Source organism: Dysidea avara, chromosome 11 (assembly GCF_963678975.1).
Source record: "Dysidea avara chromosome 11, odDysAvar1.4, whole genome shotgun sequence".
Lineage (NCBI taxonomy): Eukaryota > Metazoa > Porifera > Demospongiae > Dictyoceratida > Dysideidae > Dysidea > Dysidea avara.
In genome coordinates, this window is record NC_089282.1 from 14,521,087 (window position 1) to 14,547,731 (window position 26,645).

Genomic DNA, 26,645 nt, shown 5'->3' on the forward strand with positions numbered 1-26,645 from the left:
AGAGACTTGCAGCTGTTACTTGGTGAGCATGTCTAGTTCTTGCAGCATGGCATACTTTAATGAAGGAGTCAGCTGTACCAGTGCCTGCAATTATTATTATTATTTTTTTGCAAAACCTGCTTGTACTAGTGCACTAGTCCATCCACTTCCATCCAGCCAGTCTCCTAGTACCTAAGTTTATAATAGGTGTAGTTACTTTCCAGTGTGGAAGATATAGCATGATGTGTGCATAATACATTCGAATTATGTACATCATACATATGTATGGTTTTGTATGTATGCATGACGTATGTATATGTATGATGTACATGTATGTACCCATATATGTTTACCTTTAAAATTGCCATCTCTATGTGCAAACTACCTAGCATCAGCACAAAGTGATCTTCTCCAAAATCATTTGGCCAAGCCCACTGAATCTGCTTGGCAAGTGCATACAACGGCTGGTCAGCAGAAAGAATAGGAGTTTGACCAGGGTTGAGATACTGCACAGTAGTTTTGACCATTTCCATTGAATGTTTAATCATTGCTACAGAATGAGTACTGTCTAAGAACAAGGGTAACAGTGCATTGATTGCAGCTGGTGGAATCACTGCAGTTTGCATGTTGGAATGATAGGCAGACCAGGTTATCCAATCAGATTTCTGTAATGGGCTCTTCTTGAGATTTTCCTTCACTACTTCAAGCCATTTCCATTCTGCCTTTGTTCCCTCATCAGTAGCATTGAAATTGGTAGGTTGTACAGAGCCATTGACAGGAGGAACGTTAAATTCTTTGGTTTTAAAAGCAGCTGGAAGTACACTAGTATATTTCTGAGGAAGCGGAGTAATTCTTTTTCCATGAGAAACGGTTTGATCAATGATTAGCACACCTCGATCATGGCCTCCGAATATGTGGGAAGGATGTTGCATGAGTGAAATGCCTGTGCCATGAAATGAGTCTTTTGCTGTTGTAGCACTAGGGTTGTAATCAAGGTTGTCAACTGCTGCTACTGTGAAAAGTCCACTACGCATCTTTCGAGGACACACAACACCATCTAACTCAAATCGCTCACACACTCCATTGCCTAAATCAGATGTCAACTGCAGAAGGCGGTCATATGAAATACAGTTACCCAGATTGAAAAATGCATCAATAAGAGGTCTTTTCTAGTAGCAACATGGAGCTTAAATGCCACATACAAAGCTAGTGGCATTTCACGATCACGATTATGTCGTTCACGACTGTGATTAACAGAATCTGCGCCTCGACAATATTCACACTGTTGAACATAAGGATTTGAGATATGGAAAGAGCAGCCCTCAAGGTGGACATGCCAGTGTCAGACTGATGCTTGATGCTAGGGCCATCTAGAATCATTCTAACAAAGGCCATTAGTGATGGTGCTACAGCTTCTTGTTCAGTTGAGTGCTTGAAAGATCCATCGAACAAATTTTTCTTTTCAAACATTTCTTTGCGCACTATTTGCGCTGCACGTACTAAGTGCATTGCATCATCATCAAGCTTTTGTAAGAGCTACAATAAAATCTTCATTAAAACTGAGAATGACACTATTGCCTTGTAGATGTGCCTGAAGATCTGGAAGTGCTGACAGCAACCTGTCTTTGAGCCTTGAAGAATGTATGCTATCTTCAACAACAGCACCAAGCTGTTCAAGTCGATTCTTGTACATCTGTGTAAGATCTGTCAATTTGAAAACTGGTGCAATATCTTCCTTCCGAAGGTCTTCCATAAATGCAACTAATTCTGCTAAAGCAATTCCATGTAAATGAGCCTCACAATCTTTTTCTTGACCTGCTCTGTCCAGTGCCCTAGCTCTGTTGCATAGACCCACAAGACATTTCCGATGATGCTTGGCTTCTAGAGCAATCATGTCCCCAGGTTCAAGCTTGGCTAGAAGGGTAGTGTCTTTCAAAGCTATGGCACATTTGCATACTTTTGCATCAATGTTGTATGTTGAAGCATTGTGTAGACCTTCAGATCCACCTGGATTATTGCAAAGAAAACACTTGTCATCTTTATAAGGTCAATAGATCTGTGACTTGAACGTGTGTGTACAGATGGAGGCGTACTAACTTTCTCATTATTTTGTTGTTTCTTTAGTCGTTCTAACTTTGTCTGGTTAAATTTCAGATGACAGGACTTATGCCATCCAGTGCGGTTCCTTGCCAATGTGGCTTCAATACCACCACCATCATCCAGCTGTTTGATATCAACATTGATTGGCATGTGACCAAGCTCATTAAAGCTAATTAGCTGTTCCGCTAAAGACCTATAGCCACTATCAGTAATCATCTTATTTTTAACTGCATAATTATGGACACTGCAGTCCTGTCCCATTCTCTTGGCACAGTGTACAAAACTCCCAATTAATGCCCCCTGTATCAATTCTTTTTGGTGTGGGAGTCTCAATATCCACTAACACATGGCGCTTTGCCATTACAGAGCGTTATTAATACTTTTTTGAGGCCATATCCTGTATTAAGAGTGTATGTTGCAATATTGTTAACTTGCATACAATACATGCCTTACCTGACTTAGTAGAGCACAACTTTACAGAATCCACTCTTAAATTTTTTGAAGACTATGGTGTTGGAATGTTTAGAATGACAGGCATGAAAAATCAAGTCAAGAGAAGGTTGTGCTATTGAAATACCTTCACACAGGTCATGTTTAAAACTAAAAAATAAGCAGTAAAAAACATATCTATGATTTGGTACCTGCTACAGGTGTAATTTTGGTTTCATTACACTCCCTGAAGTCTCAGCTTTCATTTGATACCCAACACTTAAGGTTTATTATTTGTGGAACTGGTGTTAATGCAAGATAATGTATTTTTGTGGGCTTAATTGACCTGTAGAGGTCACAAAAGGTCAAATCTGAGGTGGCTCCCTACTGAAAATTGACCTTTATGATGAATACAAACTATGTGCCAAGTTTCATGCTTTTATCCAAAAGTGCACAAAAAAGGGTCTTAACTGCCTTACTAAATTAGGAAGCCTTAAAAATAATTAAATCTATAGAGTGAGTTTTAGGATATATACATTTTAATTATATACTGACAGTTATGCAAAAAATGTGGTAAATTCTCATTTATTCAAGTACATGCCTTGGTGCACTATAATATTTCATTTTATGCATGGGTGTCACATGGTTAGCTACCGTAGCTACCTACAGCATGCAACGCCAATTGATATCAAGAAGAGGACATTAAATTATTCAAGCCCTATCTCGAGTGCCATCACAGAAAGCATAGATAGTTAATCACCCTATAGTTAATTACTTACACCATAGATAATCGACACCTCATAGACTACACTGATTACGCTGAACGTGCTAGATCACACAAGGGACCTTCACGGGATCAAGCATGTGGGCGGCTGGGGACGAGATTACTCTACTCTTATAGAACAGTCACTACTAATCCTCAACAGCTATATACTGATGAGCATGAAACTTACATCTGCAGCACGGTCCCACAGGCATGCACACTTATCAGCAGTTTAGCAGGATACATTACATGCAAATAAAATGTACACACCCTGTGTACATGATCCTTTGTATCCCATGATATAGGCACATAATATGTAACTGAACTAGTTACTCATGACTGCATGCCACTGATCCCTTGTGAGCATGTGCCTGATAAATATAAATCGTATACTTGTCCATTACATGGCTTACCCTAAATGGGTTGTTTTGTGTTTGTGAAGCTCTCTCACTGAAAGTAAACTGGTTTTCCAGCTTGTGTTCTTTTCCTCCTGATTTCTTTACTTTGGATACATCATCCTAAACAAACCCAAATGAAAGTACCACACATGTAGTTATTTCAGCTAACTACAGTATACTACCAAACAAATGTAATGCTGCTTACAGCTCTATGTAGACCAATTAGAAAATCACAACTTATTACTAGATCATAAAAGTACTCTAAAACATAATTTTAAGTTCTGAAACATGAAGTATCTTAATTAGCTTCTGAGGGACTGTGACCCCCACACTCCCTGCTTCCGCACTATACCTACTGCCTTGGTGCACCCCCTTGTCAAATCCTGACAATTACAATATAAATGCTAAGTTGCAATTGGTTGTTGACTATTAAATGTTTCAAGTTGATAGACTGTTCCATTGAGCTAGTCCTTAATAAGGAAAAAGTAGCTATAATTATAATAGTGTTTACTGAAGACTGTACACATATAATTATGATACTTTTCTGATGGCTTGGGTAGTGGAATAGCGGCCTCCACTATTACTTGTTGTGTTCTGTTATGGAGAAAGGGTTCAAACCCATAATACTCCTAGAAGTCATCCATGCACAACCTTGCCAAAGCCCATGGAGAAGTCTACTACTGCCAAATCTAGTTGTATGGTTTCCTGTTTATTGCCTTGACTCTACTGTTGATAATCATGAGCAGTGCATTTCACAGGAGTGATGTTCTCTGAATCTAAATTGGTTTTCTGCCAGATTGATTGTTTTGCAGATTACTGAATTTAGGACAGTAATTTTTGTGATAGCTGTTTCATCTCCTTTTTAGTGAACTGGACTGACATACACTTGCTTCCATTAAGTTGCTAGCAACCTTCAGCTGAGAGACTGTTGTTGGAAGATGTGGGTAAGCATACACAAGTAATATCTCTGCTACTGCTGTCGTTGTTAGAACATAAAGGTAAGTTTCAACCTGTAGGGAATTGCATGAAAATTCTCTTCTCACTTTTCAACAACAATAATACTATATATTATTTACCACTAATTACCAGTACATTTGCTCTTAACAACAAAATACTACTTTATTTTAAAAAGTAAGCATATAAACTTTAGCTACAGTCTAATGCACCATGTTGTGCATCCACCAGTTGATACTAACAGTGTTGTTGTTCTTTACCGCCTCTTGAAACTTCTTCCTGAAGTTCTTCAATGCAAACTACAAACATCACATAGTCATCTTACTAGAAAAAGAGGATACTCTCTTACCTGTTCTGTTTCTCCAAGACACAAAGCCTCTCTGATGTAGCTGATATCATCAATGCTCCTCAGCTCTGGTATACCAGTGGACAACATCATACAGAATAGGTTGATAAACAGGTCTCCCTTCTTTCTTAACTCCAAGAATGCCTTCTCGCACAGCTGTTTGAACCTTTTGTAGACAACATAATGTAACCAGTACTTTATGGCTCAACTTATAACTACTTAAGGTCAAATAAAGCTTTTATATAGAGCTCTGTTCAACTACTCTAATAGAACATACACTTTTGTCTAATGAATGCACAACAGTTGAACAGCCACTTTTGACATTCAAATAGGGTTGGCAGATCAAGTATCGGATACCAAGGTTCTGCTGTAATATAGTTCTCTGTGTGTGTATGTGTGTGTCTGTGTGTGCGCAGCGTGTGTGCGTGTGTATGTGTCCTAAGTACAAACTAACTCACTTCTTGAACTTGAGGTTGTGCTCGTCTCCACCATCAGTGATAATGTAGATGAAATCATTTGTGAGCACGAAGGGAACTCTTTCTCTCTTTACTCCAAACTTGCTCTTGAAGTTCCCAAGAAAGTGACCAAAATCAATGTGGAAAAGCTACACAAACACAATATCAACAAATCATAATATCATTCACTAAAGTCCTTTTTTAGTAAGTACAAGAAACATCTGCATTACTAACGTTTCCAGTTTTGGTCAACATGATATTGTCTGAGTGTCGGTCACCGATTCCCAGCACAAATGTGGCCACACAGTAGCCACAGCAGGAGTATGTGAAATTCTCTACTGCTTGTCCCAAACTATATTGTGAATGAAAATGCCACTATCTACAGTAACTATTTCAATATCATATCCACACAAACACACACACATGCATGCACAGACACACACTTATATGCATGTACGTATGCACACGTACCCTTCACACCCACAACCACACAACAACATAACTCACTTATCAATGTCAGGATTATGTTCTGTCAAATACTGGTAGAGTGTGGTCTTGTCAAAAGCACCCTTGGCCCCACCCCCTTTCTTCTTCTGGATGTTAGCAACTGTGTGCGAGTTCAATACCACCTCAATCATTCCAATCTGGTCTCCAGTAGACAGACATCCATATGGAATCATACTATATGGCAGAATTAGTTGTAACAGTATATAGTTAAAACACAAGTGTGTAGTTTTAAAGATGTGTAATCTTGTTAGACATTGGAATGAACCCCTGGGGACCTTCAAATATTGTTTTAAGATGTGTGGTGTACATTCTCAACTACTCTAATAGAACACGCGGCTGGTCTAATATAGCAGTATTTGGTAAGCTGATGCATGGATCAGCACACATAAGCAAAATCGAAATTTACAAAACATGCCTTAATAAACTGAATCTATTACCACTGATGTACACCTGTGTACCCTCAAGACGTTATGTTCTTTGTGAATTCCACCCTCATTTGAATTTGTAACATGTGTAACAGTGGTAACACCAAATCTGTATATCACAACAAACTAATCAAATAACTCATTGCTGCATTTCTATTTACTTCAAACTTACACTTTTTCTGTCCTTTTTGTACTGTGTAATGCTACGTGTTGCTCAGTGTAATGAATCAAAGCATATTATATTTAAACTGGCCCAAGGCTAATGACACATGCGGCCATTATACATTCATTACTAATGTGTGTGTGTGTTTAACAATCTATACATTGTCTGTACTGTGGAGCACTAACAATATTAAAATGGCCTTACTTAGAAGGTAGGCATTAATTAGATATCAGTCAAAAAGTCAAATTTATATTAACGAGTACAGAAAGTCTTCAGTACATTTCATTGAAGACTATACACACAAGAATCAGGGCACTACTGGAGATGGTCAAAACTACATTGATTCGACTGAGCTACTTAATTAACACCACATATTTTTTTACCGTAAGTCTAGTCCGGCTTGCTGCCAAAAAGTGTCCATCAAACTGATAATTTGCAGAGTCAGCATATCCTGACGTAGATCTATAAACAGAGAAACAGCAAGGTAAGGAGTTTCTACCTCTGTGTACAAATGTGTGTTGTGTGTGTGTGTTTTTGCGCATGTGTATGTACATGTGAGTAGTTACATGCATATGTGTAGTGTGGATGTACTTCCCAAGCACATGCACACGAGCCTACATCAGCTATCACAATATCTCACCATCTCCATGTTTGAATATTTGATAGACATCTTGACCAGTCTTATCTTCATTCTCAAATACAAGCCACAGTGGCTTCATTTTAGAGTCCATGAACTTGCAACTATCAGGCCTACAACCACAACACAAGATTGTCACCACCTTGTAGTGGACACGACAATGCTTCTCACTTCAGCTGACTTAGTTTCAAGCTTGGATCAAGTGGTGAAAGGAAGTTTGAAAAGCCTTCCACATACGATTGCTCCCTCAAACTATCCTGCATAGCCTTGATAGCTTCTGGCCTCTTCTTACTCTGTACATAGTCACACATTTAACAGGCAAGCATTTACTGATGTGGAATACTCACTGTTCTCTGCAGCATCTCAGTAAGACTCCTCATCTTGTTAAGAGCATTTAGCTAAACATAAAACAGTTATAGTCAGACAAGACTAAAACTACATAAATCCCGACTTCTTTCAGCACTATTTCATATACATATAGGGGGCTATCTCTCTATTTATTTGTTTAATTAATGTTACCTGGTCACTTAGTTCCTTCATGTAAAAACCACAGCCACGGCAGTAAGCCTCCAAGAGGAGACCAAACCGTACAGACACTGCAGGCAAGTGCATCTCAGCCCTACAAGCACACACAATTTGTAAACAGTACAGTCTAGTCAAGTCTGCAAACCTGAGATGCCAGAATAAGTAATGACCAATTGTCTTATTCCTTAAAGCACGTTTCAGTAGGAAATGCCCCAGGGCATTGTCAAGGTAAGATTCATATTTCAACACCTACAAGAAGAGTAGTATGATACCCAGACAGTTTTTAACTGCTGGATGTGTACATACCTGAACCAGCTGCAGCAAGTACTGTGACAGACTACCATCACTGAAGAAGAAATAGAATTTGTATTAATCACAGGTATATGTACACCATGCACACACGCACACACAACACATGCACACACATGCCTATACACCTTACACAAAAGATAGTACTCACTCAAGCTGCTCCAAACAATCCACAGCATAGTTCCTAACAGCCACATCAGCATAGTGGTAATCCAGCAACTGCATAGCCTTTTCTGGAGGTAGACGCTCCCACTCAAACAGCAACACATACATCTACAGTAGTGAATGTAAAATGCAATGGATCAGCAGGTATCTGGAATATCTTAATTGTAATCCAGTAGAAAATCAATTATCCAAATTCAATTAACCATACCCGAATGTCACAATGACTGTTCTATTAGAGTATTTGTCAATAAATTACTGCAGTCATGTGACCTACAAATATATATCTAGGTGAAGAAGAAACCACAGCTCAACCCAATAACCCTAAATCAAATATGAGGATTGTTTGATGAGCATAATGATATTTTTCACTGTGTGTATGAAGGTACATAAGTTATGATGAGTCTGATGTCTACTGCCTTCAGCGGAAATGGCTCCACCTTGAACTCACCAAATCTTTGTATGCATGATACTTGAGTTGTGACGGATTACTGCCATATGAATAGCCTATATTCTATTTAAAGGAATAGTGAGGCACTATAGTCTGTTCACGTTCACCTGAGCCCTTGTTTCTTGTTAATAATGAGCTTTATCCAAAATTACGTCACAGATTTAAAAATGGCCGCTGTAGTGTGGGGATATTTGTAAAATTTGTGTGGGTGACTATGTGAAGAAAATTTTTGAACGGCAATATCTCAGCCAAGAAGGAAGATATCAAACTCTAACTAGCAGGTATGGTTATAAGACAACACAGTAAGTGGGTAAAAGCGATTTTCGGTTGATTTTCAAAACAACGCTAGATTCCTATTCTTTCAGCTAATGTATAACCATACCTGCTGGTTAGAGCTCGATACCTTCCGTCTTAGCTGAGATATCGCTGTTCAAAAATTTTCTTCCCATAATCGCCCATACAAATTTCACAAACAACCCACATACAGCAGCCATTTTATGTCTGTGATGTAATTTCAGATAAGGCTCATTCTTGTTACAAGGGCCAGCTACTCAAACATTTAGCACTGTGAAGCCCTTCAAATGCTGGAACTGTTTATCAAAAAAGTGCTTTGATACAGGCTGGAACAAGTAAGTTATGAGGCTTTAAAAATATGCCATACATTTAGTATGGGCGCACAAACATGTTTACAACATGAAAACATGCTTGTTTCAGTACAAAACCATTGGGAGTGAACACATGTTCACCTCTTTGATATTACTGTATTTGAAGCTGTTTAACTGTAATGATTTCACAGGCCAGTGAAGCAAAATATGTCGAACTCAGATTACAACTGTACCTAATGGACACTACTAGATGGATGCTAATGGACACTAATGGCCACGATAAGTGAATGCTAACAGGTAACAATGGAACACATTATGGCACATGTCCTCTTTCTCTCAAGCAATGAGTAGATTCATTGTCCTCTATTCTTCTCACTTCACAACAAATATGATATACATGTTTTCTTGCTAGTTACTCAGCCATAAATGCATATTCACATCTAAGTTCCGCACATTTCTGTTTACTTATGCAACATGCCAGTGTCACATTGCTCCTATGTCATACAAATAAACTATAACCTCCTGGTAAGGGCCTGTATGAATAGCCACTCCCAAAGTGTATAATTATTTTATTAGAGTAGCTCTGTAAATAAATAAATAAATGAATCCTTGATTTACATTAATTTTTATGAATAACTCTTCCTCCCTGCATTAGTTTGGATAATTAATTTTCTACTTTAGATGAATGTTCTATTAGAGTGTTTTCTTCTGTAAGTACATACTGTATGCTCAACAAGAATTTAGTTAACCTATTACACATGGAGGTTCAGGTATGGTACCAGTTGACCTGAATTCTGGTTAGCCAGATGATGTGTTCTATTGTTCCATTAGACCACCATTCTATTAGAACTCTAAGATTTTAGGTTTGCTGCAACAAGTTCACACACAATTTCAGAGTTATAGGGAATGTGGATATTAGAGGCTTGGATAACTGAGTTGGTTCCACATAGACACTACATGCACTCATACACTAAATATACACCTGGGCTACATCACTGCGGTTGTTCCATGAAATAGAAGACAGCAGTTTAGGCAACGACACAGGAAACTTCTTCAAGCAAACATTTCTACACAACAAAACACAGTTACATGTGCCACATGACCGTGTAGTGTTTCTGACTTACCTCATGCTCCAAACGTGCATCTGATCCTGTTCATCCAACGTGGCCAGTGGATCTTGTTCTATAATCCTTTGCAATTCACGCACATCTGATGGAGGGAATTTTTCCTAATAAAAAGAATGTGTCAGATAACATAAAACTTTATACAAACAGCCTTATATATAGTGGAAAAAAGCTGTCTATCTGTCTATCCATTTTCACTCTGCATGATGCCGCTATACATAAAGTTGAAAAGCTGTCTGTCTATTTGTTTGTCCATCTTCATCCTTTCTTTGTGAGGCTGCTAAATCTACAACCAAAGTCCGTATCGACAATGGGATTTGGCAAAATTAAGAGTGCCCATCAGTTGGCAACTCCAAGTTTGCTGTTGTAGATCACTGCATACTTTCATTCAAACTTGGAAGGCATTGGTGTAGAGGAAAACTTGAGCTAAAACCAGACAAACAGTTCTAGTGTTAGCACATAACCCAAAGATCCAGGGTTTGATTCCAGCCCATGACAACTTTTTTTTTCTTCTCAACACCATCTTTTGGTGCCACACTTTTTCATGCATCAGATATTGACAATGCTTACTTACTAATCTATTCACACGTGAAATGAAAACGCTCATAATCTGGCTACCTCACAAAGTTTAATGCAAGCCTCTATATGCTTTCCTTCATCCACTACAGCACACTAGGCCATCATCTTCAGCTGAATTCCACTGCAAACCAATAGTTGAGTGGTAATGTACTTATGTGTAGCTTTTGTGGTTGAGCTGGTGGAGTACCTGGCTTGCGGTTGAGCAGGTTTTTGTGGGTTCAAATCCTACCAGCAACATACTTTTTTTTCTCCCCATTTTAGCATACCTTTTGGTAATTACTTTTTAACTTGACTTTTTTTTTGCTCACGGGAAGTTCATAGTATTTGAACTGGACTGTTTTTGGTTTTACAGAGGGTGGGGTCACTACATGTACAATCAGCATTGAGTGGTAAATATGAAATCTTATACATAGAGACAAGCAAGGAAGGAGTATGGAATACTATGTACTACAGAATCACTCTAGTGACAGAGCCTTGCTTTATATATGGATGCAGAAAAATCAAGCCCCCTGTTAAGGGTGCATTAGAAGCAGATGATGTTTAGATTCAAGTGCATTTATTGTCGTACAACTTTTCTACAACATAAAGGGTCCATGATGTGACTGGGGCTGAAAAAGTAGGACATGTTGGTTCATTGAATATGCTAACTTGCATGACTTAACCTTTTTATGTGATTATAAAATAGCCACGTGATTTTCTACCATTATTAATTATTAAATAGTCATATGGCTTTGTAATACAAGTTACAGAATACAGATATTCCATTACAGTAATGAAATACAACCTGTTGTGTGAAATATGAAGAGGTGTAGTTCGTACCCACACACTCACATGTCCGGTTTCATAGATCCAGTCACATATCATAACAAACCTAGAGTCTTGTAACTCTATTATGCTAGCAAAATCAGCCCTAACATTCTAGATAGCATTAATGATATATTTTATTGTGGTTAATGCAGAATCTAAAATTATTGTCCTACATTGAGACAGGTACCAATGCTAGTATATACCATGTAATTAGGCCACTTCAACTTGATTACTTGTTTAATGGGCCAAAAACTCGTAAGAATAGGGTCAGTAGGTTGGCATATAAATAACACATTAAGACTAAAGGAGTACAAAAAATAACAAATACATTTGCTTGCAGCCATGGAGTGTGTTTATTGGTTTTGAGAAGATATTTGCAGGCAAACAGTACAATTACATGCGAGGCTTGTGATCACAATTTCTAGTGGTATTTTAGCTTCATTTTCCACTTACAGTTTAAATTTTTTAACCTATGAAAAAGATTGAGTTGGTCAGACCCATCAAACAACAACTAATCAAGTTGACATGGTCTTATACATGAATATTTTAACTTACTGCAGCGTAAGCAATGTCACCCAAATCCCTTGCATAGCTATCAACCTATCAAGACAGGAGAATCAATTGTGATTAACATGTACACAACATTTTGTGCTACACATCCACACTACAACACACATGCCCATGCACCACACACACACACACGCACCTGGTCAAAGGTAGGGAAAGTAAGCGGTTTCTTGTTCAAAGGAGTGGTCGGTGGCATAATCTCAATCTCCAACTGGACACACTCATTGGTGTTTGGGTTAGGAACAGTTGTCCCCAGGTAGTGTAGTGAGTCCTCAAACTGCCCAGCATCCACCGGCCAACAATACAACATGTGCTTACCAAGCAGAAATGTGCTGGAGTAGTTGAACAAATTCACGTTGGCCATTGCTATAGTGACATTTTGCTACAGGCAACAATAAACAAAGAAAATAATTCAAATAAAACTCTGAGACTGCTACTGGTGGGCCTTACGTTTTTCTTCTTCTTCGCAGTGTTCCTGCAAAACGATAATAAAACAATATTAGCATAAAGCATGTTAAATTGAAGTAACACTTCTACGATGACATGACAAACCACAAATGGACAAAACAGAAAAATACTATATTAAGCACGAAGGGAGATGTCTTACCTATTGTCGTGTGTGCAATATATTGTACATTTGCTTACAGCTTACAGTCTTTGTAATACCTTAAAAGATGCAAATGTGTGACCCACTCGTTATTGCGGCAGATTTCAAATATCTTTTGTAATAGTACAACTAAACCCAGCTAGATTTTAAAGTTCTTTCACTACTTCACTAATTCCTTATTTATTTATCTATCTAGGAACAAAATACACAATGCCGGTGCCCCTTAAAACAGGCGTGTGCTACCACATGTAGATTAATTCATTTACAACAGTCTACAGGGACAAAGCAACAAATTGATATTACACTAATCATGCATTAACGGCTAATCAAAATCAAAACATTACTACTGTATTGCTCCAACTTCAATAAAATGCATGTTTGCGGTCTCGTATGTATTTATGACTTGCATACAGCATGACCCTAATAAGGTTATGGATTATGCAGTGGCCAAGGTTGGCAAGGATAGTGGTCATAGAGCAATTTCACACTTAGCTTTGTTATTAAAACAGAAATAATACCCTGCTACCACCTTTGACCTCAAATATATCACGCCATTCAGTCCACACTATGTGTTTATACAGCCAGTTATGAATTTCATTTTGAAAATAAAAATTAAGTGGGTCTGAAACCAAATATACAGCCACCCAGCTTTGGAATGATCACATGATGATCAATATACATACCAGGAAAATATACATATATGTGACCCAGTCTGACAAAAGCTTACCGCCTATTTAAAAGTATTGAGAAATGCCGGTTTTAGGTATTTAGTGTGTTGTAGCTCGCCAATGGTTGAAGCTATGTGTACCAAATTTTCACACGTTTTATACCAATTCCTTACCTTACAGAGTATCCACTGTGCAAGTAGCCAACAACTAAGTTTCCTGCCATTTTAGATAGTTTTTAAACCGAGGTTGACTGTACCAGGCGAGCTGCAAATTGGGTGGGAGGCGGGGGGGCCCTGGAAGGCGGGCAAGATGGTGTTCAAAAATTGAACAGGAAGGCCAAGGGATGAATTAGGCCAAGTTTTGAGCCAATGAGGTCTCACAACTGGCTAAAATGAAAGGAAACTCACAGCAGAGGTACTTATTCAACACCACAGAGCTGTACAGCCACACAGTCATTCCCAGGCTGACCAGAGCTCCATGAAGGCCCCACACCACACGTACGGATCGCCACTGGGCTTGGAAAAAGCAGCCAGCAAAACCAGACCACTCAAGTCTAGCTGATTTTAAATGTGGAATTAGATAGTTTATTCATGTAGCTGTGTGTCCTGGGTGAAAAATCGAATCTGCTGACATGGGTGATAAGACCGGTTTTCTCAGACTGGGTCACATATGTCTTGTATGAAGACATTCATGCTTCCAGTAATAAAATTCAATAATGTAGTGCAGCCAGTGTGGCTTTAAAACTGACACTTTTTTTATTAGCCAAAACAATGTGGTGTTTTAACTAATAGCTTAATCTCTACAGAACAACTACTGTATGCCTAATGTATGGATTATATTAATAGCAATGTGGTAATAGCCTTAATGAAGGAAAAGCAAAAAACAGCTGGGAATTATCATGCATAGAAGTGCTGGTCTGATACCTATAAAATTGGTATGTACACCAAAACATTAAGCATTTCTGTACAAAAGTAAAAGATGTGCACATTTGTACTATAAAACAATACAAAACCACTGTAGTACACTTGTACCAAGGATAAGTTCTAAAAACCCTACCTAAATCTAGGGTTGCGTGATTGGCAAATGTAGTCATACAAAGGAGCCAACGTTCCTTAAAATTCACCAGCGTTTATAATTAAAATCCTTATAAGTCAGTACAATAATAATCTCAGTCCATGTTAGGATATGTATCAGAATTGTTGGACAGAATCCAGCTAAGGTGGCAACAAAGCAAGTTGATGTTGTGTGATTGAACAGAGGTAAGAAATCAACCACATGTAATCAGCCGTTTAATTGCTCACACACTGTTGATTGATGTTGTTTATTAATCATCATAATGTGATTTAGATTTTTTGGATAATTAATTTATTAATCAGTAATTATTCACATTATTTGCTACTATGGAAACTCCCAGTAAGAAATGTAATCACATTCAGAGCAGTATTGCTGTTACAACACATTTCTGCACAAATTATTTTGCCAAAGCCCTATAAGATTTTCTACCGGAAACAACTAACTATGGTCGATAGTCTACAAGGCCAGCAATGTACATAGTTTAGTGAGATTATTATTGAATGCCTCCAGAACCTGTAGCAAAGGAATTCACAACATTCTTAACAATTTGCCACACCTGTATTTCACATCTGATAGAGAAAACCCGAGTTGGAGGAAGTCATAACACTATGACATACTACAACTATGATTACACAAACTAGTATGGTGTCTGAAAAATTGGCATCGATATTATGAAGTATTTTCAAGAAGTACGCATGATGTTTCATGGCTAGGAAAGCCACACAAAGTGTTGGGTGGCTGAGAGGAAATTGTAATTTATCAATATCAATTTATGCATTAAAATACTTTATGATTCAATACTACCGCATCAGGGTTAAACTTTTTCTTTTGAGATCATATAACATTCGATGACATACGAACAACCTCAATTATACCTCCCTGCATGGTTTCAATAGTGACACACGCAAGTCACTTACAACAACAAAAATTTTGTTCACGGGCAGCAGGCATACATGTGTGTTTACAAAACACTTTCACGCATGCATCTGGTGTAAATGCGGAACCTGCCTTAGTGGCCACTTTAATTCTACAAGAAAATAGTTTGTAAGTGTTATAGAAAATTTTGCATGACTGACTGGCTGACTTAGGCAGGTTCCACCACACTTAACTGCTATTACTTTCCAAATATGATGAAACAGAGTCGAGCAGAACGAGGAATGTCACACATCGGCATGGCAAACTCCATGATCTCATTCCACACTGAGGAGGTGGGGCTGACCCCAATCTGAGAGGACACAATGCTGCACAACAGATCACCACCATGGTATATGCCAGCACGAACATGAACCTGTAGGGGAAAACGGTTAGATGTACAATGGAACATAAATATACCCATCCATATAAACTTGCTCTTCTTTGGGGGGCAATAATGTAGCAGAAAGCAATGCCACAAAGAAGCTTGAAGAAGCCTTGGCAATAGGGGAGGGCACCTTCTGGACTAAAATTTATGGCCTCAACAAAGTGGCCAATTCAATAGTCATAAAGTACACCTTAGCTGTGACCTACTTGACATGGTCACTATAATGGTGCCATGGCCACCACCAGGAACCACTAGTGCTGCAAGGTTCATATGGGTTTCTATTGATATGCAAGGTATCATGTTTCAGGAAAACGCTGTTTCAGTAAAACCAGCAATGTTGGTATGAGAAGTATAGAAGGATTAATTCCATACAAAAAAAACTAACTATTTAAATACGTAGCTGCCACTAAAACATTGGCTGGATTTAAACTCTTTCTCTGTTTATATAGTTCTCCATAGAATCCTTACTACACGAAACACACATGCATCAAAAATTGATCACCTGTGGCAATAATAGCTGTGTTATTTGGCCAATAATATTTGAATCGCTGTCTTGTCATTATGAATTGAAAGGTGGTTAGTGTATTCTATATTGTGACAATACTATTAGGCTGAATACAATACTGTAAAAACAATAACAAAAGTGATTACCACACCTATACAAGTGCTTATGGATAACCCCCTAGACCTGTGTGAAAACATGTGTTTGTGAAAAATAAAGCAGGGTAATTAATGACTGGAATAGTTTACCTGATTACATTGTTAATGCTGATTCATTAACTTCATTCAAGAATCTCTTAGATAAACGTTGGTCTGATCATCATTATTTTTATAATGATTGATTTGTATGTATGTTATTGAGTAGGATTCACAGGCTGTGCCTTTTCCCAGAAATCAATACTAATACTAATGTGTTAGTCTCATAGGCCTTTTATTACTAGCAGTATACACATCCAACCAAAAAAGGAATGCATGTATTAATCAACTATGTTGTCAACGTACCCCCAGAAATTAATGCTATGATGCCAACCAATACTGCAATCTGCGCTATTGTAGCAGCAGAATTATGGAATGGTGTATATATGTTATCCAGAGTACTTTTTCTATATGGGCACTTATAATGCAGGCAATAAAGCCCTGCATGAGAAAAAATCAGGTCTGCACTGCTGGACTCTGTATGCACGAAAGGGTGTGTGGGCCCATGCTACCAGCTCCTGGTAACACACACCTTGCGGTGAATGTGTGGTGGAGACCAGGTGGAGTCCCTTCATGCTTACCTTGCAAGCAAACAAAATGACTTACATCATGCAGGAAAGAATGCTTTTGGTTCCAGGCCAGGTCTAGAAACGAAAGCTGACATATTCACTGTCCTGGAGGTCCTCTAAAGAGAAAGTTTGTAAATAAATTACTCAGCTAAGTTGGCTAGATATCTCCCAATGACTCAGGTTGACAAGTGTGTGCACAGTGAAACATACATCTGTATATTGTATATCATTTTGTTTGTCAATAGTTATAAGTGCCGCCTTGCAGCATTTATAGGTTCCTGCATTTATGCATTCGCAATAGTCAGAAATTTGAAATATACACACTTACCACAGGTTATGGTATGTACATACCTTATAATTGTCACTTATGTTGACATTCTTGGCAGAAAATATCTTGACTTTTAGCGTTTCCCGGATCTCGTATATCGACACAAATTCTGACTGCGTTAGCAGAGAAAATGGAGTAGAACCTACCGAATACGTGTAATATACATAATAACACACGCATTATTGTGTCTTGAAATTACACTGAAAAAAAAATCTATATGGCATATTTGCACACTGTCTTGACTTTGTATCAGTATACAATTTTTGACATTTTGACGAGACTAATTTTCAAGATAATACTTAATGAGATTTAATTATGGTAAAGGTTCTTCATACAGATGCATATATCAATAATGGCAAGATTATAAATTTGTTGACTCTGTGTAAACTCTGGGAACTGGCTGTCCTTCCCAAATGTTGTTTACATGTGCATTAAAAAAAAAAACAGTAAATCAAGCAACAGTAAGACTACACCAACCTGAAATCCTGTTAGCTTGAGGCATGGCTGGCATAGCATTGCCACTATACACTGGAGGAATGAATCGTTCCTCAAGCCACTCCACTGGGATGATGCTCTTAAACATTTTCAGTGCTAACTGTGGTTTCTTGGCCTTCACTAGACACTGACGAATATACTGGAAGAAAAAATATTAACAATGTGATCTACTTTGCATACACATACACTAGAGTAACTAACTATTAATTAGTTACTGTAATGATCCCTGCTAGCTTACAAAACGCTATATAAGCACATATTTTAAAACCTTTTTTGTATGCACCATAAATCATCCTTGTATATGTGTATGTGTGTGACGCAACATTGGCCAAAGGTTCCAGGTGCAATATCAAGTAGCTGTTGTTTACTTGAGCAAGAATCTTTACTTACATAGCAGTGTTGGGGTCATCGTAGAACTTCGGGTTCTGTGGCCCCTTTCCATGAGACTAGGACAGTCCTCCTGTAGTCCTGCCACAGGAGGATTTTTCTGCACAAGACTCAAGTGGTGCACCGTATAGTAAAAAAGCTTGGCGGTAAAAGTTTGGCGAAAACCCACTATTGCAAAAATAATGAAAAAACTTTGCTCCATGTGAATTTTTTTTAGCTGCCACGTACTGTACTGCTCGAATACAACATTGCTACACGTGAGTGATTACACAACTCGCCAATTAAGGAGCATGGCAACCATTTTGATCGCGAGTCTTTATTGAGGGATGACGACTCACAATGAAAACAGCTGCCACACCCCTTAATTAGTAAATCTTTTAATCACTTGCACTTTTGCGTAGCAACGTTGCATTTGAGTGGTAGCTACCGTACAAGTGTAAGCATTGTTCGCTGGTTATTGTAATGTCGAGAGCAATGTTTGGATTTTCATGAACTGTTGTGGGACAATGAACCTCATGACAATTGAAGGGAATGCTTGGAAATACCCACAATACCTGTCACGATACTCCAGTACCCATCCTTTCAACATGGCTAATCTGCTCATGTGATTACTAAATTGGCGGATAAAACTTTGGCGATTGTAATGTCATTTGCCAAATTCACCAGTTTTTTATCGTCAAAGTTTTTTTACTATACAGTAGCTGTGTTTCGCATGGCTGCTAGAGGCTCCTCTTCGTGTGTGTGTGTGTGCGTGTGTGTGTGTGTGTGCGTGTGTGTATGTTTGTGCGTGCATGTGTGTATGTGCAAATAAACATACATCAACAATAAAACAATAAGTGGTTGAAAACACACCTTGTATTTAGTGATAGGACAATCTTCCAGGAAGTATTCCTCACGGCCACATACCTTCAGCACATAGTCACTATTGTTCTGTGAACTGGGCGATGCAAATTTCTGCTTCTGAAGAACCAATTTCACAATAGCTGATGGATCCATGTTTACACCTATGTTGATGGTGGTAGACAGCTCCCTTGAAGACCCTTGGTCTCCATCAACAAACAACACTTCTGCCTGAAATTGTTGAGAAGCAAAAACATTTGATGGTGCATTTGGCGGGACAGATGATGTAACATCCAGATTTGGCGGGAAGTAGTATTTGGCCATAAGACGAGAATTTTTCTTTCTTTCTGCAATCGCATTCTCACAAATTGGCAGAATCCTGCGTCGGAAATCTTGAATCTCTGGTCCCATGACATCGAAATCGTGTAGTCTTCTGCCAATCAAGTTTCCAATTTCTGCATTGAAAAACTTTTCACTTTGGTCACCCTGTCGCTCTACCAATTTTAAAAGAGGCTGAAATAAGTCCAAATCTTTCAGTGTTCTTGTGTCATCTACAAATTCTTCTTTTGATCCATCAGTTGTCACTCCAAGGAAGTTGTACCAAGCTGCATCCCGGAGAAGACTGAACAACGGGTGGTTTTTCTTTGTCTCAGCCCATAGTCGCTTCTTTACCTCTGACAAAGTCTCGGACTGGTGACACTGGAGTGATACAATTATACCGGTTGGTAGAAGGAAGTCTACCGGTTGTGGGGGCAACGGTCTACCCACCATTCGGGCAAGAGTAAAAGCCATATTTGCGCAAGCTAAAAATAATAATAACAATGAGTGAATACATTGAAAAAGGCACAAACCTGTTAAAAGACTGTTTTACATCGGATGATTTCTTGACTTCTTTATTCGGATAAAAGCGCAGGGTTCGTATGTCACGTGATCGCACGTGACCTACCAAATAGTAAAGTGAGAAGTGCTGAAAGTAACACCTTTTAAATATATCTTTGCTTTTTGCACATTTAGAATTGAGTGGTGTTAATTTACTTTTGCATTTAAAGCAACAGTAGTCCATCCAGCCGATTTCGGCGTCCGTGGCCCTTAGCAACTGCGAACATATGCGCGTCAAGAAATAACATCACCAAGGGGCGTGTCAACATCTGAAAACATGGACAGGGACACAAGTTGTCTCCGCTGCTCAAAGGTAAAGAGTTGTAATTCGTTCCCGAGTAAATGTTACTTTTAAAAGCTTACCTGTTATGCTGAATTCAATCGTATGCTGAACGCCGTCGCTAAACATGGGAGTGGGAGTAGTAGAAATGGCCACGCCACTACTGCGAGGTAAATAAATCCTCACCAATTCGTAAGTTAGTTAAGTAAACCAAATTATTTTTTCAAAGCGTTGTTAATGGAAGGGATTACTGCTTCTCTGCTGCTCTTGCAACCATGCTGAAACATGTGGCAAGGTATAAAAGCCGGCCACCGTCCAGCAACTCAATATTATTATGTCTTTTACAGTAACCCAGATGAGAAGGATCAAAAGAAAGAATTGGAGAGCGTTCATGACTGGTATTTAGCTAATAAACCGCTATTGTTTTCGGTACGTGACCCCATTTGGTGTCCTTATTATAAATTATGCCCCCTTCAGTCCAAGAGTCGCACTACAAGAAAGCCTGCTATACATGTGACTTCAACTGATCAGAAGGAGATATCAAGACCACAAACAGCTCCTGCTCTATTAAATGTAATGGTTATGTTGAGTTGCATAGTTAAAATGCCACACAAATGTAGCTAATTGAGCACACTATAAGGTTGAAACCACATGCTTGTATGTTGGAATTTGTAGGAGGCTGTTGTAACTGAGGATGAAAAGCTAAAAACATCAGAAATGAGGCCGCATACCACATTTACCACAAACTACATGTCAACAGTACTGGGAATTACAAGTGAGAGGTGTATTTGCTGCTGCCCTACAAAGTATGGTTGCTGTGATCATGACTTGTAGGAGGTGAAGCAACTATAGTTCCCACCATTCCAGTGGTAGCAAAGAGAGGATTAGAACAACGGTGTCAAAGTGCCAACTCTCCTACAAAACTTTCAACTATGAAGCCAACCAGCCGCAACAGAAGAAGTACTACAATATTTGAATATTATCCATCTGAATTATATATATATTCATTGTGTGTCACACAGGGTCTTTGCAACCTGCTTTGATGTCAAAAGTGATAATCCCCGGCAGAGGAGATAGTGTAGCAGAAACCTATAGGTAACATTAGTTATTGTATTGTGTAATACTGGCATGATTTATGGACAGATCTAGGCAATTGAATTTTGGGGAGGTCTATGATTTCGCTTCTGAGGTTGCTGGTCAGATGATAGCTGAGAAACAACAAGTACCAATTGAGGTAGATGTTATGGTTTGGTGGTTATTTTCTTTACCCAGGTGGAGCAATGTAGACAGACTGTGAAAAGCTTTTTAGTATCACGACCATCCTCAACAAAGGATGCCATGGCAAAAGAATCTACACCATCTACTACTGCTGCTTCCAAGAGTCCTAAGAAATGTGCCCCTCTGGAGGCCTCAGAAGGGTCGAGCATCAAAGTATCCTTCTCACAGGACAATCTCCTAAAAACTTCCCCACAACGCAAACTGTTAGAAACGAGTTCCATCAAAAATGAAAGACCTTCCACCACTCCTGCAGATCTTTCAAGAAGCTTGCCAACAATTACTGAAAAGAATGTTACACCACAAGCAGCAAGGGCCGCCAGTTCAAAGGGTGGTAGATGTCAAGACAAGTGCAGGTTAGCATGTAGTATCTGTCTAGTATGAAATTGGAGCGTTTCTTCTCTTCCATTAGCAGTGTGAAAATCCAGGTGTACAATTTTCCAGATAATAGGAAGACTACAAGGTATGACACTGCAATTTAATTTCCTTGGTCTGACAGTTGTAATTAAAGAATGCGTTTTCTACCCAAATATAGCCATTCTGAACTTGTAAAGCATCCAAAACCACTAATGCCTTGTGTTGCAGGCTTCAATACAAAGAGATATGCCATCAACATTACCTGAAACCATTTTATAAGTGGACAAATCGATTTTATTGTATTTGTACATGTAATGAAATGCTGTACAAAAATGAACCGAAGTCGCATAGTTTTATATAATATAATATATATATATATATACACTGTACATACATGCAATAATGTGGGTACATACTTTTTCATACATACAAGTACAGATTTAAAAACACGAGACAACAAACAAATGCATGTATATTGAAGTGGTATAATATTTTTAGATATTTAAATAATGACAATAGATCTAAAAAGACAAGGTATGTGGGTGTCATACTTGCGACTCATCAAGGATTTCACAGTCCTCGGGTATATCACACTGTTCAGGAATAGGTTCAAACTGAATGAATACTCTTCTTCGGCCAGTAATAAATACAGTCTCCATGTCACCTTTGCCTTTGACGAGGATTGTCCCATGACGTTCAAATTCAAAATATCTGTCCAATAATCTAGTACAGGTGGAGGGTAGTTGAATTTTACCTGTCACACCTGTACTCTGCATTCTGCTGGCTACATTGACAGTGTCACCCCAGATATCATAAAGTAATTTACTGGTGCCAACCACTCCTGAAGTGACGGGACCAAAGTTGAAGCCAATTCTAATCTGTAGTTCTTCCACTGAGCTAAATTTCCTTTTGAGTTCAATATTCATCCAATTCATTAGCTCAGTTAGTTGTAAAGCAAAGTTAACAAGGTTTACAAGGTGAGCAACTGAGGGACGACGTTCATCTATTTCTAAAAGACCTGATGCAGCCATGTACGTGCTTCCAATTGTCTTTATTTTTTCAATGCCACCAAAGTCTTTGCGGCTGAGCAAGTTATCAAAATGGCTGACAATTTCACTCAGCAGTCTGATTTTGCATACAGATTCTTCTTCATTTAAACTTGTAACATCATCTTGGGTAACAAACGAATGGAGGTTTTCAATGGAGGCAAATATCACCCCAACACAGTCATGGTCTTTAGAAAATTTGCCTGTTTTTCTAAGTTCCTTATTCACATGTTTCGGGATTATGTTGCTCAACAATCGGTTTGCCTGGTCTGTGAGAAGCCTCACATTACGCTTGCCACGCCATGCCTCCATCAATCCATTAAACTGACGTCTAACAGTTGTTTCAGACATGCGATTAACTTGGATTAATAGAAACAACAAAAGTATTAGTAGAATGATAGTTTCTGGTAAGACATGCCTTTCAAAGTATTTCTCAATGTCTTTTGAAGTAATGTTGGTATTAATATGCATATCATCAGACTTGGAGGAACACGACGTGAATTGTTTAACATAGGCAATCGATAGTACTACTGATACTGACACAATACCTCCAAACAGTTTGGCCAAGTAACTCACTTCCATAAAGTTAATAGTTGAAGTTAATACGACAATTAAAATGTAAAAGGATACTCTAGTATTCACTATACTCTCTTCACTGACAAAACCATCCGAGTGGCACACTGCTAAATTCAAGCAGTTGACTGACATTGGGCCGAAAATACAGATAAGAGCTATTCCAGTTTTTATGTTCCAGTTTAGAATAAACTGTGCACGTTTGACAAACCATTTAGGGAAAAAACGGGGTTTGAAAATAACAAATGACAAAACAAGAATAGGTAGTTCGATGATTATCCCAGCAACTGTAACCACAATGAGAGACAATCTCTCTCTTGATGTACTACCAGCAGCAAGAAAAACCGACACACAGCAAAAAGTGAATAACAAGAAGGATATAAATACATCCACGAAGAAACTTAATCTTGAGACACAAAAGTTAACTTCGGCATCTTTAGGACCAGACTTTCGTAAAGTTTTGCCATAACTTCTGTACTCCTTTTCCATTTCTGGGTTCCCATAGGTTAGCCAAATAAGCTGTAAATGTGTCTCAAAGAATGTTTCAAGTTCTACATTGTTCTTCTCAATCATTTCAACAATTCTCTGATCAACATCTTTCTCGTTTGAGTGGTCGGCAATTGAGCGGCACTTGTCTAACTCTGAACGCCTGTTCATGATTTCAATAATGGAGTCTGTTGATACACTGCGCTCCATTTCACATTCACCTTCTTCTCCACGTCTTGATAAACAAGGAAGGCGGCACAAAGCTCTTGTTAAAGGACCAGTGCTACTGCTTGTAGCACTCCGTGAACTAATACTGTCATTGTCTCTGTCTGATGCCACAGGCATAGCAAGGTCAATGTTTCTGATTCGATATTTCCATGTTCTTGTTGGAGTGCCTGTACTGTGGTGTCTTCTTTCTCTGACCCAGTAAGTTGCAATAGCATGTGGGAAATTTGGCAAGCACACATTCTCACATGTATATGCACTGGAGATGTGCCTGTAGGTTGCTTCAGTTATCATAACTTGTCCTGGTACACCACAGCGCTCTACTTGGCCAGCCAGAGACACATCTTCAGACCACACATCATATTTGAATCGTTTAGTTCCAATTACACCAGATAGGACTGTGCCAGTGTGAATCCCCACTCTCATATCTATGTCGTAACCTCTCTCTCTTTTGTAGCGTTGTAACTCTGAGACAATACCAAGCCCCATATCAACTATGTTGCTGGCATGATTGGGGTCAGCCTGAGGACACCCGGACACACAGAAATAACAATCGCCTAATGTACTGATTTTCTCACAGTTGTGTACTCTAGCTAGATGATCAAACTTTGAAAAAATGTCATTGAGGATGGCAACCATCTTTGCAGCTGGCATTGTTGCTGAGAGTGATGTAAACCCAACAATATCAGCAAACAAAATGCTCACATTATCAAGCTGGTATAATGGAAACTGAAGGGCAGACATTGTTTCTTCCATTAGGGACTGTTGCACCTCTTCAGTCATTAGCGAATTAGCAATGTGATTGGGGATTAAAGAATGAATCGTCTTCTCTTTCAAAACTCTCTCTAAAGAGTGTCCTTCTCTATAGAAAAGACACTGAGTTATTTTCCAAAAAGTGTCATGGTGTCGAACAGTTAGAAAATAACCAGCATTGGCAGCGATAAGATTTACACAAATCAGTAAAATGGTGTGAGTTACCCTGGAAATAATAACAGTCCGAGATGAAAACTGATCACCATTCTTACCACGTCCAAAAAATCCATGTAGAATCTCCAAAATAAGTATGTACAAAACGCTCAAAACACAATTGACAGTCCATGACTGCAGTGATAGGACGTGAATGAAGATCAACAACATTGATGAAATACTGAATTGTACTACAAATGATACAGATCCGAATATCGGTGAGTCGTGATCAAATTCCATTGTGAGGGAAAGTAAATATGAGAATATTGCAAGGAAAAGTAGAAATGAAAAGAACAGCCATGAAGAGGCTTTATAAACCACAAATGATACAGCAATGTATATTACTATAGTGACTAGTAGAAGGCCACCACCAATAATGTACCACCAATGATACGTAACTGAATATTCCGAGCTATCTCTTGTGTTACTGGGAACTTCGCTTTGCGTCGAGAAAAACGCCAACCAAATACCACAAAATATACACAGTATTCCCAAAGTAGCTCTAAATCTTCGGCGTACATATTCATGTAACTTGGCTTTCAGTACGTTCTCCAATATTCTTGAATTGAATGTAGGATTTAACCAGTTTTTATTGCTTCGCTGGAAGAATGATAGACCTTTAGGTACAGTCTTGGGTGCTGGCTGTGAGTCTCTTCTATTAACTCCTTCCAGAATGTCCATATCGATCTCAAATAACGTTGATGACCCGTTACTTGACATGCTGGGCCGCTGTGTCAGCATTTTCCCACTGTCTCGGCTCCTCTTTCGCTCCAATCGACTACTAAAAGTAAGAAAAAAATGTTACTTAAGTGTCCTAGGACACATCCATTATCATCAAATAAAATTACCCATTGGCAAAGCTAACCACAGAACTATAGAGGAATCTACTTACACTACAATAGTACCTGTTTTCAGAAACAAAGCGATTTACATTTTACTTAGAAGTTCAAAAACAAAATACAATGTTAGAAGAATTTTTACCAACGTACCTTCTGGTCCAATCGGGAGATAACGCTTCGCGGGCCATATTGCCGTACATACGTTGTTCTCCTTTCTCTGTTGTTTCGACGAAGCTAACAAAATCAGAGTGCCAATTGCGAGAAATTCCCGAGCTATGTTATTCTACTGATCTCCAGCATTTGATAACAACGAGTGAATGCCAATTAACTGACTGGGGAGCCAAAAAACTGTCGGTTGCATCCCATAAACTCATAAAAACAGTACAAAGTTCGCTCGCTAAATTCTTTTGTAATCAGATGCGCTTAAATAAAAGACATCGATCAGCTGTACTACACAGTAGTCTCTGATA

General features: G+C 38.6%; 3 protein-coding genes across 7 annotated transcripts; 1 reads left to right on the plus strand and 2 right to left on the minus strand.

The window, feature by feature from the left end:
* Positions 1–4,712: 4,712 nt before the first annotated feature.
* On the minus strand, positions 4,713–20,239 carry LOC136239647 (phosphatidylinositol 4,5-bisphosphate 3-kinase catalytic subunit beta isoform-like). The gene is made up of 23 exons (XM_066030423.1): positions 20,101–20,239; positions 19,262–20,052; positions 18,005–18,161; positions 17,551–17,669; positions 15,753–15,922; positions 12,736–12,760; positions 12,425–12,667; positions 12,274–12,318; positions 10,333–10,436; positions 10,191–10,275; positions 8,142–8,263; positions 7,988–8,027; positions 7,827–7,930; positions 7,676–7,775; positions 7,504–7,554; positions 7,328–7,449; positions 7,160–7,269; positions 6,903–6,981; positions 5,932–6,105; positions 5,659–5,776; positions 5,428–5,573; positions 4,973–5,135; positions 4,713–4,922 (listed from the first exon to the last, which is right to left on the minus strand). The coding sequence occupies exons 2-23, from the start codon at positions 20,039–20,041 to the stop codon at positions 4,827–4,829; spliced, it is 3,153 nt and encodes a 1,050-aa protein (XP_065886495.1). The 5' UTR covers positions 20,042–20,052; positions 20,101–20,239; the 3' UTR covers positions 4,713–4,826.
* On the plus strand, positions 20,169–22,377 carry LOC136239653 (uncharacterized). Of its 4 annotated transcripts, XM_066030437.1 has the most exons (13): positions 20,169–20,206; positions 20,264–20,441; positions 20,487–20,578; positions 20,638–20,703; positions 20,756–20,837; positions 20,886–20,981; positions 21,084–21,183; positions 21,243–21,368; positions 21,431–21,503; positions 21,552–21,630; positions 21,681–22,039; positions 22,096–22,146; positions 22,219–22,377. In XM_066030437.1, exons 2-13 carry the CDS (start codon positions 20,406–20,408, stop codon positions 22,304–22,306), a joined length of 1,248 nt encoding a protein of 415 aa, XP_065886509.1. In that variant the 5' UTR covers positions 20,169–20,206; positions 20,264–20,405; the 3' UTR covers positions 22,307–22,377. The 4 variants fall into 4 exon arrangements, with proteins under 4 accessions (XP_065886509.1, XP_065886510.1, XP_065886508.1 ...); XM_066030438.1 differs by having other exon boundaries at positions 20,181–20,441; positions 21,558–21,630; XM_066030436.1 differs by having other exon boundaries at positions 20,182–20,441.
* Positions 22,374–26,532, minus strand: LOC136239645 (adenylate cyclase type 9-like). Of its 2 annotated transcripts, none has more exons than XM_066030421.1 (2): positions 26,326–26,532; positions 22,374–26,114 (listed from the first exon to the last, which is right to left on the minus strand). In XM_066030421.1, exons 1-2 carry the CDS (start codon positions 26,373–26,375, stop codon positions 22,586–22,588), a joined length of 3,579 nt encoding a protein of 1,192 aa, XP_065886493.1. In that variant the 5' UTR covers positions 26,376–26,532; the 3' UTR covers positions 22,374–22,585. The 2 variants fall into 2 exon arrangements, with proteins under 2 accessions (XP_065886493.1, XP_065886492.1); XM_066030420.1 differs by having other exon boundaries at positions 22,374–26,117.
* Positions 26,533–26,645: the final 113 nt, after the last annotated feature.

Bases quoted from the DNA above. Each gene is read 5' to 3' on its own strand.
- LOC136239647 (XM_066030423.1), bottom strand. From the start codon at position 20,041: ATGGCTTTTACTCTTGCCCGAATGGTGGGTAGACCGTTGCCCCCACAA. The intron at 6,982-7,159 runs GTGAGATATTGT...CTCTGTTTATAG, and splicing joins AATATTCAAACATGGAGATG to ATCTACGTCAGGATATGCTG. The intron at 6,106-6,902 runs GTAAAAAAATAT...TCTGCCATATAG, and splicing joins CAAGCCGGACTAGACTTACG to TATGATTCCATATGGATGTC.
- LOC136239653 (XM_066030437.1), top strand. From the start codon at position 20,406: ATGGACAGGGACACAAGTTGTCTCCGCTGCTCAAAG. The intron at 20,442-20,486 runs GTAAAGAGTTGT...TACTTTTAAAAG, and splicing joins GTTGTCTCCGCTGCTCAAAG to CTTACCTGTTATGCTGAATT. The intron at 21,504-21,551 runs GTAACATTAGTT...ATTTATGGACAG, and splicing joins AGTGTAGCAGAAACCTATAG to ATCTAGGCAATTGAATTTTG.
- LOC136239645 (XM_066030420.1), bottom strand. From the start codon at position 26,375: ATGTACGGCAATATGGCCCGCGAAGCGTTATCTCCCGATTGGACCAGA. The intron at 26,118-26,325 runs GTACGTTGGTAA...TCTTACTTTTAG, and splicing joins TCTCCCGATTGGACCAGAAG to TAGTCGATTGGAGCGAAAGA.